Genomic DNA, 19,825 nt, shown 5'->3' with positions numbered 1-19,825 from the left:
CAGGTTGAACCTCAAAGAGACAGCACCTTATCCCCATCTCTGCTAGGTTAGGGAGACTCTCAGGCTGTGGAGATTTATACAGACTTTCTCCTATTCTGCTAGGAAGGGACCCAGCGTGGCAGACAGCCTGAGCAGAGGGCTGTCCTCTTAGATCCACTGTTAGTCCACCAGGTCCCCATCAGGCGTTTGGCAGGTTGGAAAGGACCCAAAGGCCCTTCAACGGCAGGCATCCTGTTTACAAGCGTTCTGAGTTTCTTTTCTGCCTCAACATCCTGAGAAACGAAACACAGGACGTGGGGCGTAACAATAGAGTGAGTGCGGAAGGTGGAGGGTGGTGGGGAGGGAGGGTTATCTAGTACCATCTGCTCTGTGGGCCTAATTTTCCAAACCCTGCATCCGGGGTCTCGCTTAGACTGTAACAGCATCTGGCGTCTCGCTTAGACCGAAGCAGACGGTTGAGACCTGGATGTGGGAGACAGCCTTGGATGGAGAGGGATGTGGTCGCCCCACAGGAAAGCTGGAGGCGCCGGAAGAGGGCGGCGGTCTCAGCCGTTAGTCACTGCATCCCCCTGTTTGGCCACCTCTGCTCCAGAGCAAAGTCATAGTGAAAGAGGAACCGCTACCGAGAGGAGAAGAGGAAGAAGAAGCTGCCTTCTTGGTCTCAAGCAGGTTGCAAACTCTCCAGGGCTGCTCCAGTAAGGGGTGGACATCTGGCCTGGTTGGGTGATTTGAAAAAAATTGACTTGATTTCTCCCCAGATGGCTGTGCGCCTAAACCGCCCTCCTCATAGGAGTTTGCAAAATTTTAGTGGATGACTGTGAGATTCCTTAGGGTAAGCTCTGTGGTCTAGGGATTAAGGGTTTTGAAAGGCTGAGAGAAGGCGGCAGGCGTTCTTAGTGACCTGATTCAGGGTCTTTCCCCTTTTTATGTCCCCGTCTGCCTCGCTCCCAGGACTGTATCTTAATTGAAAAGTTGAGATGCGTTTGGAACTGGCCTGAATTCCCCTCCTTTCCAGAAACACAAAGGTCCCAGTGTTCTGGGGAGACTTGTCTTTCAGCTTTGTCTGAAGAGCCTTAAGCTCCCTCTGGCATAATAATGGTGTTAAAAAATAAAAAAAAAGTTCCCTTCCTGGTGTCATGCAGGTTAAATGTGTCACTGTTTTCATAATGTGTTGCTTCTATTAACTGAAGTTTCAGAAACAAAGACCTGGTTGAGAAGAAGACGCATTTTTGGCTGGGTTGTTAGAGCCCCAGCTTGGAGACACCGATGCAGGAAGCTCTGAGTTGTGATGGACACACTAAAGGAAAAGGAGGAAGTTTACTTTTTTTTTTTTTTTTTTTTGGACGGGGGTGGGCCGTCCGCGGCCCGGGGCTCCGCCAGGGGGCGCGCGCGGGCGGAGGCCGCCCTCCGGTCCGCCGCGCGCCTCCCGCCTACTTATTTTTTTTAAATGCGAGAAGCCATGGGTTCGTTACAAATCTTGCTTCTCAAGCATTAAAACTTCAATTGATGAGAAGTGAAGTGTGTCAAGCAAGGGCTTGCAGCATGAACACTGGAAAGGGAGGGAGGAAGATCTTGAGGGAGACAACAAGATTTCTCGGGGTACCTTGAGGCCACAGGAATCAGCAGGTGTTGCTCTGTCCTTTTGTGTGGTACAATGCAAATTTACAAAGAAGTTCTAGTTCTTGAATTCTAAAATTGGACCCTCGCCTTCCAGCTCCATTTTCATATGCTGAGCACTCCATTATAATGATCACTCTATATAATTTCAGTTTATCATTGCTCTTAGCTCTGTCAAATTTTAAGTGGTACTATAAGCCGTAATCTTTTAAAATGTCCCTCTCTTGACTAGACACCAGACAAGACACTAACCTTGCCTCACCTATTCTGGAAAGTCCATCCAGACCTCTCCCACACAAGACCCAGGTGCCTGCTTCATCCTCTTCATCAGAATTTGCAGAGCTTTTGTTTCTCAACACCTACCATAGTAGTAAACAGTCTGCAGATATTTGGTGATTGGATAAGAAGTGATTAGTAATGCAAAAAATATGGAAAAAATGAGGCTGCCACTCTGACTAGATACGTTACACAGCTGCTACAACATATAACCTAAATTTCATTGATAGCACAGTGTATATTTACTTATCACTCATGTAGCTGTGAAATATAGGCGTTTCTAGTTAGAACGCAGTTTTCTTCCATGTGGAAATTCAGGGACATAGGTTTCTTTTATCTTGAGGCTGTTCTACCTCTAAAATCTCCTTGTTTTTTTTTTTTTTTTTTTTCATGAACAGAGAAAGACAAAGGTTTTTGTGAAGACATGTCTGAGCTTGGGTGGCCTCAACCTGCAGGGACTTGAAACAGGACTTTGGTTTCTGGCCAGAGATTGAAGTCAGGCCGAGTGCTGAATCTTGGCCATTAGGATTCATTTCCAGAAAATGAATTTCCACAGAGAAATCAAAACTAGTGAACCAAGTGAAACATTTATTAGGAGGGAAAAGAGTACATGTGAATAGGCACACACTGGCAAGCACAGAGCGTTGGGTCCTTGTGGTAGTTTGAATCACTTTTATGAGATTTTCTTCTGGGTTGCCTTTGGCCAAACATCTTGCTTTGACCGATTCTGAGTCCATGTTTGGTTTATATCAGTGTCGGCCCATGTGTGTACCCACATTTCTTAGCCAAGTTGGGTTCTAGTGAAGAGGCCTGTGGGCAGGTTGACATTACTCCCTTTTTGATCTACAAAGATACTTGCTATGGGTGTATTCTTGGAAAGGTCCTCTGGACCTGGAGAATGAGAAAAGTACTATCTCATATCTGGGCAGGGCTTAGCTCCTCCTCCTCTTTGTCTTGGGGTATCTGTCCACAGGGGACAAAGTCCAGCTGTAGAGCCCTGAGTTCATTTAGCTCCTGCCTCATGTTCATTTCCAACAGCACAAGAGATGACTCTAAACGTGGCCATCTAATGTGAAGAGTCGAGTCTTTGGAAAAGACCTTGATGCTGGGAAAGATTGAAGGCAGGAGGAGAAGGGGATGACAGAGGATGAGATGGTTGGATGGCATCACTGACTCAATAGACATGAGTTTGAGCAAGCTCCAGGAGATGGTGAAGGACAGGGAAGCCTGGCGTGTTGCAGTCCATGAGGTCGCAAAGAGTTGGCATGACTGAATGACTGAACAACATGTATATTTTTGGAAGGTCTGCACCCAGTGACACAGTGACACAATGTTGTTCAGTGGTTAAGTCATGTCCAACTCTTTGTAACCTCGAGGATTGTAGCACACCAGGCTCCTCTGTCCTCCATTATCTTCCAGAGTTTGCTCAGATTCATGTTCATTGAGTCAGTGATACTATCTGACCATCTTATCCTCTGGCACCCCTTTCTCCTTTTGCCTTCTGAAAAGACCCATCATCAGGGTCCTTTCCAATGAGTTTAAGTTTTTCACATCAGGTGGCCACAGTATTGTAGCTTCAGCAACAGTCCTTCCAATGAATGTTCAGGACTGATTTCCTTTAGTATTGACTGGTTTGCTCTCCTTGCCGTCCAAGGTACTCTCAAGAGTCTTATTGAACACCGCAGTTCAAAAGCATCAATTCTTTGGCACTTAGCTTTCTTTATAGTCCAACTCTCACATCCATATATGACTACTGGAAAAACCACAGCTTTGACCAAATGGACCTTTGTTGGCAAAGTAATGTCTCTGCTTTTTAATATGCTGTCTGGGTTGGTCATAGCTTTTCTTTCAAGGAGCAAGCGTCTTTTAATTTCATGGCTGCAGTCACTATCTGCAATGATTTTGGAGCCCAAGAAAATAAAGTCTGCCACTGTTTCCATTGTTTCCCCATCTATTTGCCATGAAGTAATGTGGCTGGATACCATAATCTTAGATTTTTGAATGTTGAGTTTTAAGCCAGCCTTTTCACTCTTACTTTCACTAGCATATTTTTGGAATGAGAGGTGGAGTCTGAACTGGGAGGGTGGTAGACTGGTTTAACTCAAATGTTAACAGAATTTCCTTTCAATTCACATTTCCTGCTTTGAAACTGCTGAGAAAAAGTACCTCCAAAATGACAGAGGCATCTTTAAAAATGTTAGAGACAGACCCTACCTGTAGAGAGGACAGGAAGGCGTGGAGATCTGGTAAGGTAAAATTGATACACTTTGACAAAACAGGAGTTGGGGAAGGGAGTTCTTAGACTACTGAGCACTGACAGCAGAGGAGAAATTGTGCTTCAGAAGTATCAGTACTTCACAGTTAACCTCCATAGAAGGAGAGATGTTTTGAGATTCTAGAGGTGGGTGAGAGGAAAAGTGTGTAATTGTTATATTAGTTATTCTGCTTCTGGATATGTTACTTAAATATTACTGCACAGTGAATTATGTTATAGGAGGTTAAGAGAAAAATGGTCTTTGGGTTTTGTGTTTAATTAGTCTTTGTATTTTCTTCAGGTTGCTGGCTACTTGCATTCTGGCAACTCACATTATACTGTTAAATAATAGATGATCATATTCCAGATCTGTTTGATGGCAAACAGACACCAACAATTTTGTAATACATATACTAATAAAAGTTACCCTTACCTCCTATATAGCACAGGATACTCTGCTCAATATCATGTAACAACCTAAGTGGGAAAAGAATTTGAAAAAGAATAAACACATGTATATGTTAAAAAAAATTAACCATGACACCTATGCTGTAGTCTGTTTGAAACTAATAATAATATATTTGGAATCTGTTATTTGTTAGACACAGAGCTACAAAGACAAATTGTATTTAGACCCTGCCTTTAGGGCTTCATCATCTCAGGGGCAGACAAATGAGTTACTACAATTTGATGTGATTTGTACTACGAGGTATTTAATGAAACCTAGGGAACTGGTGATGGCTTTACTTGTGAAGTGACTTTTGATCTGGGCTTTGAATGAGTTGTCACATTTTCTGGAAGAAATATGAGTAAAAGTCACAATTTTGTGTTCAAAAAAAATCTAAACAAGTATAAAAGTATATTTTCTTACCCTTGGGCACAAAACTGTCCTGAAAAATTTTCTTTTGGAGTTAAGGATAAAAGTGATTTTCAGTGATATCATTAAGTGTTTCAGATGAAATCTGTTGAGGCTCATTTATGTGTTCAAAGGACTTTCCCTTTGTCTCTCCCTCTGGCTTTCTCCAGCATTCCCAAGTTGTTCAGTGGGTAAAGAATCTGCCTGCAATTCAGGAGACGCAGGTTTGATCACTGGGTGGGAAGATCCCCTGGAGGAGGGCATGGCACCCCACCCCAGTATTCTTGCCTGGAGAATCCCATGGACAGTGGAGACTGGTGGTCTATAGACCACGGGGTCACAAAGAGTCAGACACGACTGAAGTGACTGAGTAAGCATGCACTCTCTCTCTCTTGCTTTATGCCTCTCTCTGTCTCGTGGGCTCTGGTGTACTTCTGTGTTCTCTCTTTTTTCATTCTCTGGACTTTTGATTATAGCACATCTTCAGCTAAGCTTTATATCATCCTATTTAGAATACATTACCAAAGTAGTTTACATAATGTGTCTTACCAGAAATTTTCAGAAGCGATCATAAAAATGACATGAGCATCTCTTAAACATAACCATTTTAGTTAAATTAAGGGATTTTCTGGTGGCTCAGATAGTATAGAGTCTGCCTGCAATGTGGGAAACCTAAGTTTGATCCCTGGGTTGAGAAGATTCCCTGGAGAAGGACATGGCAACCCACTCCAGTATTCTTGCCTGGTGAATCCCCTGGAGGAGGACACCAGGCTCTCCTGTTCATGGGATTCTAAAGGCAGGAATACTAGAGTGGGTTGCCATGTCCTCCTCCAGGGGATCTTCTGGACTCAGGGATCAAACCCATGTATCTAATGTCTCTTGCATTGGCAGGCAGGTTCTTTACTACTAGTGCAACTTGAGAGCTGAGAATTAATTTCTTATTGTTCTTTAAAGAGACTTTGTTTGATAAAATCATGAATAATTATTGATTTTTAAAAAGTTACCTGCAAAAACTGGGACTGCTGGTGTATAGATCCTTTGTAATTTATTTATTTCTATTTTTAAAAATTTCAATCTTTGTTAACTTAAAAGCAGATGTAGAGTTTGAAAGTAGGAATTGGACCTAAACCTATCCACCAGTAAATTCTTTAGCATTTTTAGTTTATAGTAAATTTGATGATAAAGAGAAAGAACATAGCTTATGCATGTTTGTTCTTCAGTCCAGTAGAAAGAATACTTTTTATAGCTTTTACTGAACTTCCATTTACTGCTAAAAATATCCATTTCATTCTTTCTTCTTCCATTCTCCCCTCTCCCTGAACTTTACCTTTTATCTGGGACAATGGGATATTTAAGTTCCTGAAACACAGGATTCATGCTTAATGAAAACAAAAGTTCTTGCCAAATGTTAATGGCAAGCCACGTAGGTGAAACTACTTGAGCAGTGCAAAGGTGAAATCTATTTTTTTGAAAATTTAAACTGTCCCTGTAAGTTAACTAAGTTTTCTAGGACATGAAACTAAAAGTTAAAACCAGTAGACCAGTCATATGGTTCATTTCTCTGTTCTTCTGTAAGATAATTCCTATTATCACTTTTCAAGCTAGAGATTTGAAGGTTTTTGTGTTGAGCATAATATAAGAGGCATATGAATTTAGAGGGAGACAGAAAGAGAATGCACCTTAGGAGAGTGTCAGTGAGGAAGGAAATTTCCTCTGCTCTTCTTAATTAAATTAACATGAGACAGGTAGCAAGGGAAAATCAAACAAAAGTTGAATAACATGTTTACGTGGGACAGATCCAGGCAAACTTGGTAGCTGGCCAAAATGGCTAGAAACTTCACCTTAAATGCCATCTCCAGCTAAACACGAAAGACGTTAGGGGTAGTAGTTTGGGACTTCAAAGTGACGGGAGGTAACTGAGATCGAAATGGAAAACCAAATGTTTGGTGAGTAAAGGTTTGCAGTGCTGTGCAGAGATAATGTTATTTAGGGACACAGTGAACTCTGATCTCCAGGCCCTGCTCAATGTCCCTCACAAACTCCGCCCCTATTCTTTGCAGATATTTCTGGTGGCAGCTGTATTCTGGGGACAGATGCTACCTAAATTCTTTCAGGCAGTTAGGAGGAGGACCAAAGTTTCTTCTTGAGTTTTTTATGGGCTTTGATGGTTTTCAGCTCAAAATAATCTACATCCCAAGGAGACATTCCTGAGGTGGCAAATTTTATTCCCCTACCAAAAGAAGTAGAAGAGAAGTAAATATGCAAGAAAGAAAAGTGGAATATGAAGCAAGGGAGGATGTTGGGAGCAAGAAGTAAGGAAATAAAGGAGAAGAAAAAGAGGGGACTTTTAGAAGATCCAAAGGGGGCAAATAGGAGATTCAGTGGAGAGATAGAAGGGGAGATTTTCATCTCACTTTTCTAACAATGAAAAAAATTATGGAAGTCATAACATATTGAGTTTCTAAGAGGGTTGTGCTTTAAGGTACAGCCAGAAAGCTTGAAGGTTGAGATTTTTATATGGAGTCCAAATCCAAATGTCATTGTATAGCATTTAAATAAGCCAATCCTGTATTCTTTCCCCTGTCTAGCATTTAAACTGAGCCCCCCCCACCCCCGCCATCATTGTGAAAGATGCACGTGAAGTGAGAGAAATGTAGTGGTTAAAGAAAGTCAGTAGAAATTTTTAAAAAATATAACTGACATTCAGTAAAATTCATTCTTTCTTTTTCAAAAATATTCATTTTATTTGGTATTTCAAAAAATCATATTTTTCTGTAGCTAATTTATGAATGTTGACCTTTAGTTGACATTCAGAAGATAAGATTCCACCCAGCAATCCCACTACTGGGCATATACCCTGAGAAAATCACAAAAAAGACACATGCACCCCAATGCTCACTCCAGCATTATTTAGATTAGCCAGGATATGGAAGCAACCTAGTTGTTCATTGACAGATGAATGGATAAAGAAGTTGCAGTACATATGTACAGTGAAATATCACTCAGTCATGAAAAGGAGTGAATCTGAGTCAGTAGAAGTGAAGTGGATGAACCTCTAGAGCCTGTTACACAGAGTGAACTAAGTCAGAAAGAGAAAGATTAATATCATATATTAATGCATATGTATGAAATCTAGAAAGATAGTACTGATGAGACTATGTGCAGGGCAGCAAAGGAGACACTGACATAAAGAACAGACTTTTGGACACAGTAGGAGAAGGAGAGGGTGTGATGATTTGATAGAATAGCATTGAAAAATATATATTAGCATATGTAAAATAGATAGCCAGTGGGAGTTTGACATATGATACAGGAAACCAAGAGCTGGTGCTCAGTGGTAACCTTGAGGGATGGAGTGGGGAGGGAGAGGGGAGGGAGGAGTTTAGGAGCGAAGGGGCATGTTTGCCTATGGCCAATTCATGTTGATGTATGGCAGAGGCCATAACAGTATTGTAAAGTAATTATGCTCCAATTAATTTAAGTAAATAAAAAAGCAAGCATCATATATTAATGCATATATATGGAATCTAGAAAAATGAATGTATTTTCAGGGCAGGAACGGAGACACAGACATAGAGAATGGACTTATGGACATAGCAGGGGAAGGTGAGTAGGACAAACCGAGAGAGTAGCATGGACATATATACACTATCATCTGCAAAATGGATAGATAGTGGGAAGCTCAGGGAGCTTACTTCAGTCAGGGCTCTGTGATGATCTAGAGGGGTGGGATGGGAGGGTGGGAGGAGGCTCAAGAGGGAGGGGCTGTATGTATACTTATAGCTGATTCATGCTGTTGTGTAGCAGAAACCAGCATGACACTATAAAACAACTATCCTTCAATTAAAAATAAACTTAAAAAAATAAAAGTCATTCTTTTGGTGTACACTTCTAGTTTTGACAAATACATATAGTTGTGTAGCCACATCACAATAATTATAAAGAACAGTTCTGCCCACATCCACACCTTTGTAAACATTGCTTTCCTCTCTGTCCATCCTTTGATAAAAACTGATCTGTTATCTTTTCTTATACTCTTGCTTTAGAAGAATGTCAATGGAGTCTGACTTTTTTCACTAAGCATTGTGCATTTGAAATTCATCCATATTGTACTGTGTTATCAATAGCATAGTGTTAAGAAGGAGAGATATTATTTACAAGGACTCCTGCAATAGGAAAAGTGCTCTGAAAAAGGCTCTTATTTTATAATTAGATCAAGAAGTGGGTTGGACACTTGTTGGGGAAGAGAGCGTGAAGTGTAAAGAGTAGGTGATATCCTGAAGTTAGCACCTGCCACTTGTGTGCTGGGGACACGAACTCATGATCACACATGAGCTATGATGCATCTCACTTCTCTTTTTAGAGCTTGTTTACATTTTCAGGCAAACCAGAGTTTGGGGGTTTTGGGGGGAGAGTGAGCCTCACTAAAATTTAACAAGCCATAGAAAAATAAGAAATGAGCAATTGTGAATATGAAGTCAAGTTTTTCTTTTCTCCTAGTACCAAGTGGTATTTGTTTATCTTTCTATCAGCTGAAGGCTATTTGAATTGTTGCCAATTTTGGTGATGATGAATAAAAAGGTAAAGTTAAAGCCACTCAGTCGTGTCAGACTCTTTGTGACTCCATGGTCTATACAGTCCATGGAATTTTGCAGGCCAGAATACTGGAATGGGTAGCCTTTCCCTTCTCCAGGGGATCTTCCCAAGCCAGGGATCAAATCCAGGTCTCCCGCATTTACAGGCGGATTCTTTACCAGCTGAGTCACGAGGGAAGCCCAATAATGAATAAAGTTAACATAAATATTCAAGTCTAGATTTTTGTGTAAATGGAAGTTTTCATTCCTCTTGTATATACCCCAAGGGATTCTTGCATTGCTAGGGCATATGGTAAGGATATGTTCACCACACCTAACTGCCAAGCTGTTTTCTAAAGTGGCTATATAGTTATATTTCCAACAGTTCATGAGAATTCCATTTGTATCTTTTTTCCCTATCACTTAGTTTTGCTATTTTATCTGCCACTCTGATGCACATATTGTGGCAGCTCACTGTATTTTATTATTTTTCCCCAATGACTGCTTATGTTGGTTTCTTGATTCGTGGCAGCCAGCAGGGAAGTCACAGGAGCTGCCTAGGACTACTAGAGCCAGCAGTCACTGGAGTGAAAGGAGGCCTTAGTTCCCAGGAGCCTGGGGGAACCTGGTGTCTCAGGAGTCACTTGGCTCACTGGAGCTGGCAGGCACCGGGGAGAGGGGGGCCTCGGTTGCTGAGTTTGCCAGGAGTCATCCAGGGCTGCAGGAGTCAGACTGATGGGAAAGGCAGATCTGGGATGTGTAGTGAAGGCAGGTGCTGTTTTACTCCCCTTTTCCCACGGGGAATGGGTCTCTGTGCTGGACTGCCCAGTCCTGAAGGAAGGGTTTGGGGGGCCTGGACCCCAGGAGTTCATCAGGAGCCGAGTGTCAGGAGCCCAACCTGGAGCTGCTGGAATTGGCAGGTGCAGCGGGGAGCCTGGGCTCCTAGGAGCCCACAGGAAGCCCGGGCTGGAAGCTGTCTGAGGCTGCATTATCTGCTGGGATTGCTGGAGTGCAAGGAGCTGGGATGAGGCAGGGGTGGGTGTGCCTGGAATCCTTGGCTCTGGGGAAGGTATTTTCATGTGCAGATCATTTTCAAATAGATATTTCTACTGGGAGGAGAGTGGATATGACTTCTAAAAGCACTTTCATGTCTTTCTAATCTTTTGGCCTTTTTTACTTTTGCTTTATTTACTTTTCTTGCCTTATTGGCACTCATAGAACCTCTAGTAAAATGGTCAATTGGATTGGTGAGAGCAGACATCCTTGCCTTGTTCCTGATCTTTGGAGGAAGGCTTTCACTTTTTCACCATTAAGTATCATATTAGCGGAACTATTTCTATGAAAAGTGAAAGTTCATTTCATAATTTGTTGGGCTTTGTTATTTTGGATGACTGTTACGTTTTTCTACATTTTATGTCATACTTATTGACATGGTCATATCCATTTCTTTCTTTCTTTTTTTCATTTATTTTTATTAGTTGGAGGCTAATTACTTTACAATACTGTAGTGGTTTTTGTCATATATTGACATGAATCAGCCATGGATTTACATGTATTCCCTATCCCAATCGCCCTCCCACCTCCCTCTCCACCCGATTCCTCTGGGTCTTCCCAGTGCACCAGGCCCGAGCGCTTGTCTCATGCATCCAGCCTGGGCTGATGATCTGGTTCACCCTAGATAATATACATGTTTCGATGCTGTTCTCTCGAAACATCCCACCCTCGCCTTCTCCCACAGAGTCCAAAATTCTGTTCTGTACATTTCTTTTCTCTTATTCTGTTAATATGATGAATTATAGTGATTAATTTTCTAATGGTCCTCTCAGAACTTCTAACCAAATTTGTTATTTATGGAGGTAAATATGAATTGTTTGTATGTTTTGATTTCATTCTGATTTCTGCTCTTTTCATTTCTTACTCTCTTATTAGCTCTTCTTCCAATAACTGGAAGACTCTCCAGGGAAAAAAGCTTCAGTTTCTCTTACCTCTAGTTGCTTTTGGGCTGTGGCCATCTCTCCTGGACATGGACCTTTTGTGAGGGAGTTTGGCAATATGGGAGGTGGGGTACAGCTGACTTTACATGTTGATTTTGTGATAAATTTGAGTTTTTCTTCCTAATACCTCCATGAGATTGAGATTATGACATTTCCATTTACAGGTAAAGATCTCCAAAACAAATGCCTAGCAATTACGTCTCCTGTTACACCTGCCAAGCATTACTGCTGCATCGTGATTATCTCTGTGCTTCTAGCTCTAACTGTGGTGTTACTTTTCACTAATGTGACAGGTGAGTTACCTGTTCCCCAAGCCGTACCATGCTCTTTGCACATTCACATTGTAAATAAATATTTATTGAGCTCCATTATGTGCCAGGGTGTGTGAAATGCTTGAGGTGTATCAGTGAACAAAACACAAAAATTCCCTGTCCCAGGGAACTCCTATTAATAGCAGGAAGATGCAGATGTTATAGTGTAGGGTAACAGGTTGAGATCAATGTAAGTGTCCAGGGCAAGTCTCCTTGAGAAAACGACTGTTCAGCAAACTACTGAAGGAGATGAAGGAGCCACTGGGCATGTGGGGAAAGCATTCTAGATGGCAGGAACAAGTAGAATGAAAGGAGGAAGCTCCTGGTAGTTTGAGGAACAGCAGGGAGGCTTCTATAGTTGAAGCAAGGTGAGAATGAAGAAGAGTAATGGGCTGGGGGTCAGGGAGGTCACAGCCTAATGAGTCAGGTAAAGACTTTGGCTTTTAATCTGAGTTCATTGGGGGAGAGCAAGAAGAGGGAAGTTGTAGGAGAGGAATGCCATGATCTGAATTTCATTGTAGAATAATATTTTGACTGCTACATTGAGAATCATGTAATGTGTATATTTATTAACATAGTAGTTTTCATAGAACATTCTATTTTAAGGCAAATCCTCAATATAATAAAATCACTTGGGAAAAGCAACTACCACTAGTTTGTACTCAGCAAGTGATCACAGATCTCAATATTCCATTTTCCCAGAAACCAAAAACAAAAAACGACCTCAAAAGACTTGTTGTTTTGGCAAGCAGTTAAGTGATTTCCAAGTATTGAGTAACAGTTGGTGTTTTATAAATGACTAAGGCTGATAACATTCTAAGAGGCACTAGAAATGCACTTGAGAATATGTTCCTGGAAGTAAAATAAGATGAGAGAAAATTATGTAATGGATGGTGCCAAAATACATATAAAGGAAAACTATTCATTTGGAAAAACAGACAAATTTGGGCTTGGGAAACATTTCTAAGAATCTGTCTACCTGTAGAAAGTAGCCCCAGTTCACATTTTGAGAAAAGCAAAAGATTATTAGCCAAGGCCATAAAAGTGCAAAAGTGTAGTTGCTCTTTGGCCATGCATTTTTTTCAAACCCCTCATTTTGGAATTGAGTTATACTGTACTTCCATATACATGTACACACATGTGTATATACATATGTAAAAAAAGACTGGCCTCAAGATGGTAAGTGGAAAAATAGATAAAAGGGATAAGAAAATTTATTTGATATGCTTCACTGTTTCTGTCCAACTTTTAGTGAGAAGCAGAAAGCCAGACTCACATGTTCTGTATGTCACTTGCCCAAAAGGATGGATTGGATTTGGGTATAAGTGTTTTTATTTTTCGGAAGACTCAAAGAATTGGACATTCAGTCAGACATTTTGTACTTCACTGGGGGCTGTTCTTGTTCAGTTTGAAACAGAGGAGGAGCTGGTAAGGAGTATTTTTGGATCATGTTCTTTGTTAAATACTTAGCCCCTGATAAGGATGTAGGCTGCACAGGGTGACAGCTGAAAAAAGAGGAAGAATCCCATTCCAGGCAGACTTGGGGGCTTGGAGTGCATATTAGTGTCTGATATTTCTTGGGTGTGTCTTCTGCCTGGAACCGTGTGAGACAATTTAGACACATTGTCTGATGTAATCCTCATGGTTAACCTTCAAATTAGATATATTGTTCCCATTGTAAAAACAAAGTTTGGTAATCATGTAATTTATCATCCAAATTGGGACATTTTGGGGAGTGAAAGTGACAATATTATGTTGGTATGTTGGAAGTGACAATATTATGTTGGAACCACAGGCATAACCTGGGACTTTCCCAGTCAAATTGGGATGTGTGATCAATTTAATGTAATTTAGGATCAGAGACGTTTGAGTGACTTAAGCTGAGAACTGGGGACTAGACTTCTCCCTTCAGTGTCTAAGCTTCTCAGTTATATCAGGCTGTCATCCAAAGAGAGGAGGCTGGGGGGAAGAGGTCTCAAGGGTAAAATGAAGGAGACATGTGTTTTTGCTTTCTGTCTTTTATAATAGAACTTTCTGAAAAGATACAAAGACTCTTCCGACCATTGGATTGGCCTTAGCAGAGAATCATCACATCATCCTTGGAAGTGGACAGACAACTCTACATATAATGCCTCGTAAGTTTTTAGGCTGCCTTCTATTGTATGAATATGTAGTTATGGGTGTGAGTTATATTTACAGGAATGTAAATGTAATATCATGGAAGGTTTCCTGCACTATGATGTAATAAATAGAAATCCTTTGTATGCTCTTCTGTTTATTAGCAGTGACAGTGCCTTTGGGAAAAGTTTACATAGCGTGTTTTCAGTTGAAATCTTTAGCATGATGATGACATTAGACATAGTTCTGCTTTCACTCACTGACTTAAACTGTGCTGAAATCCGTATTTAGAATGTAGAGAGAACAGCTGAGGTACTCTGGGGTCCTATAGTCTTGGAAAGCCACTGAAGATTTGGTATCCACAGACCCTCAGTCCACTCTGCCAGCTGCTGTGTTTATTCCTAAAAGGAAGGTTGTCAGGGACCCAGAGGGAATCCCTCCTGTGATAATTTACTCTGGAAGAAACTTAGTAACACATCTTGGGTTGTGAACACTTCAGTGGGGAGGTCTTAACTGTAACCATTACACAGGAGCAGACAGAATAAAAAGGGGCAATCATTTCCCTCAATCAAAGCCAAGTCCATTTAAGAATTTACTAGTAAGTACATACTTTTATTTTCACACATGTATGAAACAGGTCAGGAGAACACTGAAAATTATCTTCATTGAAGGCCAATGAAAATAATCAATAAATGATCAAAAATAAAAGAATAGAAAAGAGTTTTATTTCAAGCAAGCTGAGGACTAGCCAAGAAGGAAGCCTGCCTCCCAGATCACTCTGAGAAACTGCTTCAGAGAAACAGGTTTCTAGCCCAGTTTTATATTTTGTCAGGAGAGAGAACATTAAACAAGTCAGGGTCACATTCCTTCAAGATTTCAAATGAAAGAAAGAACAAACCAGCACATACAGAGCAGGTCAGTACGGCCTTGGCACCTGGGAAGGGAGTCTTATCATTGAAGGAGAACCAGCACTAGTGTCCCCAGAAGACAGACATTTAACCTTTATTTTGAACATGGACATTTTTTACTTCTGGTCAATGTGCCCTTTTCTTTAGTCATTAAAGCAAAAGTACAATATTTGTTTGATAGGCCACAAACAGGGTTTTACAGATGGCCTAAAATTAAAGTTAACTCATGTATAAGCCAGAATGACTTCCCTACATTTCAATATATGAAAATTTCTTTTATCTCCACCTATGGCAGCAGTTCATTTGGCCACAACAGCCAATAACTAAATAACTAGTCAACAGTATAACTGGATTTGGGATGGGCAATGATAATCTTCTGATATTCAGGTAGGGAGTTTGAGAATATAAAAGGAACTAAATACAGAAATGATGTATATGTACTAAGAAGCCATATGAAGACAGATTTTTACTTTTTTCTGGTTCACATTAAAAATACCTGGAGTGGGGGTGTGGAAGAATATGAGGAGGAAGGAATACAGATGTCTAACCTATGGTTTTTAATATTTTTGTGTTTGGTTTCAGATTTGTCATCACAGGAACTGGGGAATGTGCCTACCTGAATGATGTTAGAATTAGTAGTTCCAGGGTATACGCAAATAGAAAATGGATTTGCAGCAAGACAAATAGTAATGTCTCCATACCCTTAAGTACTTCAAGGCCTTTTTAGGGAATATCACACACCATTTCCAAGAGATGCATTGTAAGTTGCTATACACAGTTGCTGCTGTATTGCCTGATCTGCCGAAAATTTATCATCAAAATTCACTTATAGTATTTGTTAACAGTGAAGAAGTAAGCTATTCTTGAATGATATAGGGATTTGTAAGAACATAATTCTAAGTGTTAAATGATGTATGTGCTAAGTCACTTCAGTCGTATCTGACTCTTTGTGACCCTATGGACAGTACCCCACCAGGCTCTTCTGTCCATGAGATTCTCCGGGCAAGAATGCTAGAGTAGGTTTCCATGTCCTGCTCCAGGGGTTAAATAATATGAGTTGATAGTTATATTTGAACCTGATAACTGTGAATGGATAGAGAAGCCTGACGTGCTGCCGTCCATGGTGTCGCAAAGATTTGGACATGACTTAGCGACCGAACAACAAAATATGAATGAATTCCTCTTTTGTTAGACAGATAGCACTGTTCTGTGCACACATAGGGCCATAAAAATAACTACGATAGCCGAAACCATGCAAAATGATAATGAGAAATTTATAACTGGCTAACACATTCAAAATCCTCTTAGTATCGGTTATAAATATATAGGGAAATTCTCAAAACACTAAGACTTAGGACTCCCTGATGGTCCAGTCGCTAAGACTCCATGCTTCTAATGCAAGGGGCCTGGGTTTGATACCTGGTCAAGGAACTAGATCCCACATGCCACAACTGGAAGGTCCCATGTGCGGCAACTAAAGATTCCCGCATGCTGCACAACAAAGTAAATCAGCTATATAGCACATGGAATCTTTAGTTGCGGCATGTGGGATTACACTCCAATGGAAAGAAAAAACAAAACGAAACACTTTTTACCACAAAGAGCAGAGAAAAGAAAGAAAGAAAAAAAAAGAAATCACAGAAGTTGTCAAAAAAAAAAAAAAAAAAAGAAAAACAAGATTCCACATGCTGCAAGGAAAATTGAAGATCCCATGTGCCATGACTAACATGTGGTGCAGCCAAATAAATTTTTAAAAAATTACAAAGACTAACATTACTTTTAGATTTTATATTTTAAAACAGTAGAATTAGAAACACTGGAAAAGTGCTTTTTACACTTATTCTTAGTGTTCATGTTTTTAATTACAGTGTGCTAAATAAATATATATATATATACACACATACCAATTTTTTATTTAACTATTAGATTTAAAATATCCTGTTTTTATCCCACTTAGTTCACAAATAGTTAAATACTTTTACTAATGAAGGCTATGATACCCAAATCTCAGAACTGTTTACATATTATTGAGTTTTAAGAAACAAACTGTTTTAAATTTTTACAGCATTAGCTACACTGTGCTCATGAGTGCCAAAAAGGATGAAATAGCAATTTATAATGCATTCTTGCTCTGTTATTGGTTTGGCCAAAAAGTGTGTTCCAGTTTTTCCATAACATGTTAAACATGGGAAAACCTGAATGAACGTTTTGGCCAATCCAATACTTCCATTTCTCCCATCTCACTTGTATATTTCTTGATTTCTTCTTTTGTAAAAAAAAGTTTTTTCATTTATTTTTATTAGTTGGAGGCTAATTACTTTACAATATTGTAGTGGTTTTTGCCATCCATTGACATGAATCAGCCATGGATTTACATGTGTTCCCCATCCTGATCCCCCCTCCCGCCTACTTCAGGTATACAGCAGAGTGAATTAGCTATGCAGGTACATGTGTGCATTCTTTTATAGACTATTTTCCCTATATGAATTCACACAATTTAGGGTGACATTCCCTGTGCAATATAGTATGTTCTTAACAGATATAGTACGTTCTACATTTTGTAGAGAGTTGTGTGTATACCTCAATCTCAATCTCCAAATTTATCCCTCTCCACTCCTTTACCACCAGGTAACCATAAGTTTGATTTCTACATCTTTGACTCTATTTCTGTTTTGTGTATCAGTTTATTTGTACCATTTTTTAGATTCCATGTATAGGCGATATCATATGATGTTTGTCTTATCAGTTTCCTCTTTTTGTGCAGTCACCCAGCCATACCTGACCTTTTGTGACCCCATGGGCTGCAAAACTGGAGAAGAAAATGGCAACACATTCCATTATTCTTGCCTGGAGAATCCCATGGACGGAGGAGTCTGATGGGATCGCAAAGAGTCGGACACGACTGTAATGACTTGGCTTGGCATGGTAGGGACTGCAGAACACGAGGCTTTGTAATTCTTGTAATACAGTGAAATTTTGACAAAATCAGTTTTGTATCTATTTTTATATATTGTATAATTATATTTTTATACATACTTGAGATTATGTGTTTGTTTTATTTTTTTCTTGTCTTACGATCATTTTGCCTCAGGTTTTCTAAGATTCCTAGACTGTCTAGCTCACTTCTATATTCTCAGAGACTAGTACAGTGTCTCAAATACTGAATATGGTCTAAACATACCTGTGAATATATAATACCTTCAAGACCTTGAGATTCTGCTCTGTTTTCTTGGTTTCTGCTACTTTTTTTTTATATATAAAGAAAGCTAAATTTCCACAGAAATCTGGAAGATAAAATAAATCAATTAATAGATTTTGTATGGATAAACTTGATGTGATTAGCTTACAAATGATGTTTGAGTCAAATTGTGACCCTAACTGGCTTAGTATTCTTTTACACACTAATTTTCAAGCCATGCATTCCATCTTTTAGCTATGAACTTTGTAAATTAAACAGCTACTCAAAGCAGAGTTTCTTCACATGAAAAATAAATGCAATTAGTAGTTTCACTGGATAGGCTGTTCTCTAGTTGCAGTATGGGGGCTACTCTCTAGTTGTGGTGTGTGGGCTTCTCACTGCAGTGGCTTCTCTTGTTGCAGAAAGTGGGCTCTAGGGCACCAGGGCTCAATAATTATGATGCACAGGCTTTGTTGCCCCAAGGCGCATGGAATCCTCCCAGACTAGGGATCAAACCTGTATCCCCTGTCTTGGCATGTAGATTGTTAACCACTGGGCCACAAGGGAAGTCCAATAACTAGTTTTTTTTCCATCATTGCTCTATGGAAATAAAATTTAAAATAACAGCAATTATTCTGGAATGTCTATGTGATGACAAGTCCATTGTCACTTTCCTATTGGCACTAGCAGAAAGTCAAGGAATGGAATGAATCAGTTTCTAACACATCAGTGGAAATCACTACTGATTGGATTAATCATTCAGACATCATGTAGAAACAAACTTGCAGAATTACATAGAAACGCATCTACATGCTTTGAGACTTACGCATTCTTCCTCTTTAAATTCATTCTGACTCATTCTTTATCTTCTAACCAGAGGGATTATTCTAACCCAAAGTGTGATCTGGTCACCGTTTGATGTGAGAGTTGGACTGTGATGAAAGCCGAGTGCCGAAAAAATGGATGCTTTTGATATCTCAAAGCTGACGGCAGAAGAATTAATGCTTTTGAACTGTGGTGTTGGAAAAACTCTGGAGAGTCCCTTGGACTGCAAGGAAATCCAACCAGTCCATCCTAAAGGAGATCAATCCTGGGTGTTCATTGGAAGGACTGATGCTGAAACTGAAACTCCAGTACTTTGGCCACCTCATGCGAAGAGTTGACTCATTGGAAAAGACCCTGATGCTGGGAGGGATTGGGGGCAGGAGGAGAAGGGGACAACAGAGGATGAAATGGTTGGATGGCATCACCAACTCAATTGACATGAGTCTGGGTGAACTCCGGGAGTTGGTGATGGACAGGAAGGCCTTGCATGCTGCGGTTCATGGGGTCACAAAGAGTCGGACACGATTGAGCAACTGAACTGAATATGCATTTAAGTTTCTTCCATATCTTTTCATGGATTGATAGCTCATTTTAAAATACCTCTGAATAATATTTTTTGTCTGACTGTTCCACAGTTTATCCATTCATCCACTGAAACATGTCTTGACTACTTCCAAATTTTGGTAATAATGAATAAAGTTGCTAAAAACATACTTGTGCAGGTTTTTATTTGTATAAACTTTTCCAACATCTTTGGACAAATAGCAAGGAGTACAGTTGCTAAATCATATGGCGCCAGTATATTTAGTTGTATAAGAAAACTAAACAAATGGGACCTAATGAAACTGAAAAGCTTCTGCACTACAAAGGAAACTATAATTAAGGTGAAAAGACAGCCCTCAGATTGGGAGAAA

General features: G+C 40.0%; 1 protein-coding gene across 12 annotated transcripts; it reads left to right on the top strand.

Moving 5' to 3' along the window:
- The first annotated feature begins 446 nt into the window (after positions 1-446).
- On the top strand, positions 447-19,622 carry LOC136172267 (C-type lectin domain family 2 member D11-like). 12 transcript variants are annotated; one of them, XR_010663994.1, is made up of 8 exons: positions 3,936-4,139; positions 5,174-5,373; positions 11,507-11,641; positions 11,736-11,864; positions 13,135-13,310; positions 13,911-14,017; positions 15,491-15,668; positions 17,673-19,622. XR_010663994.1 is itself a non-coding variant. In XM_065941520.1 (8 exons), the coding sequence occupies exons 3-7, from the start codon at positions 11,630-11,632 to the stop codon at positions 15,633-15,635; spliced, it is 564 nt and encodes a 187-aa protein (XP_065797592.1). In that variant the 5' UTR covers positions 3,962-4,139; positions 5,174-5,373; positions 11,507-11,629; the 3' UTR covers positions 15,636-15,668; positions 17,673-19,622. The 12 variants fall into 12 exon arrangements, 6 of the variants coding, with proteins under 6 accessions (XP_065797612.1, XP_065797573.1, XP_065797582.1 ...); XM_065941520.1 differs by having other exon boundaries at positions 3,962-4,139; positions 11,507-11,636; XM_065941540.1 differs by lacking the exons at positions 3,936-4,139; positions 5,174-5,373 and adding an exon at positions 653-669 and having other exon boundaries at positions 11,507-11,636.
- Positions 19,623-19,825: the final 203 nt, after the last annotated feature.

This window comes from Muntiacus reevesi, chromosome 1 (assembly GCF_963930625.1).
Source record: "Muntiacus reevesi chromosome 1, mMunRee1.1, whole genome shotgun sequence".
Taxonomy (NCBI): Eukaryota; Metazoa; Chordata; class Mammalia; order Artiodactyla; family Cervidae; genus Muntiacus; species Muntiacus reevesi.
The sequence above is the reverse complement of the archived record's forward strand: the minus strand, read 5'-3'. Positions and strand labels throughout refer to the sequence as shown.

Excerpts from the sequence above, each read along its gene's own strand:
- LOC136172267 (XM_065941501.1), top strand. The coding sequence starts at position 4,067 with ATGACAGAGGCATCTTTAAAAATGTTAGAGACAGACCCTACCTGTAGA. Across the intron at positions 4,140-11,735 it reads CAGGAAGGCGTGGAGATCTG|GTAAAGATCTCCAAAACAAA; the intron begins GTAAGGTAAAAT and ends TTCCATTTACAG. Across the intron at positions 13,311-13,910 it reads TTGAAACAGAGGAGGAGCTG|AACTTTCTGAAAAGATACAA; the intron begins GTAAGGAGTATT and ends CTTTTATAATAG.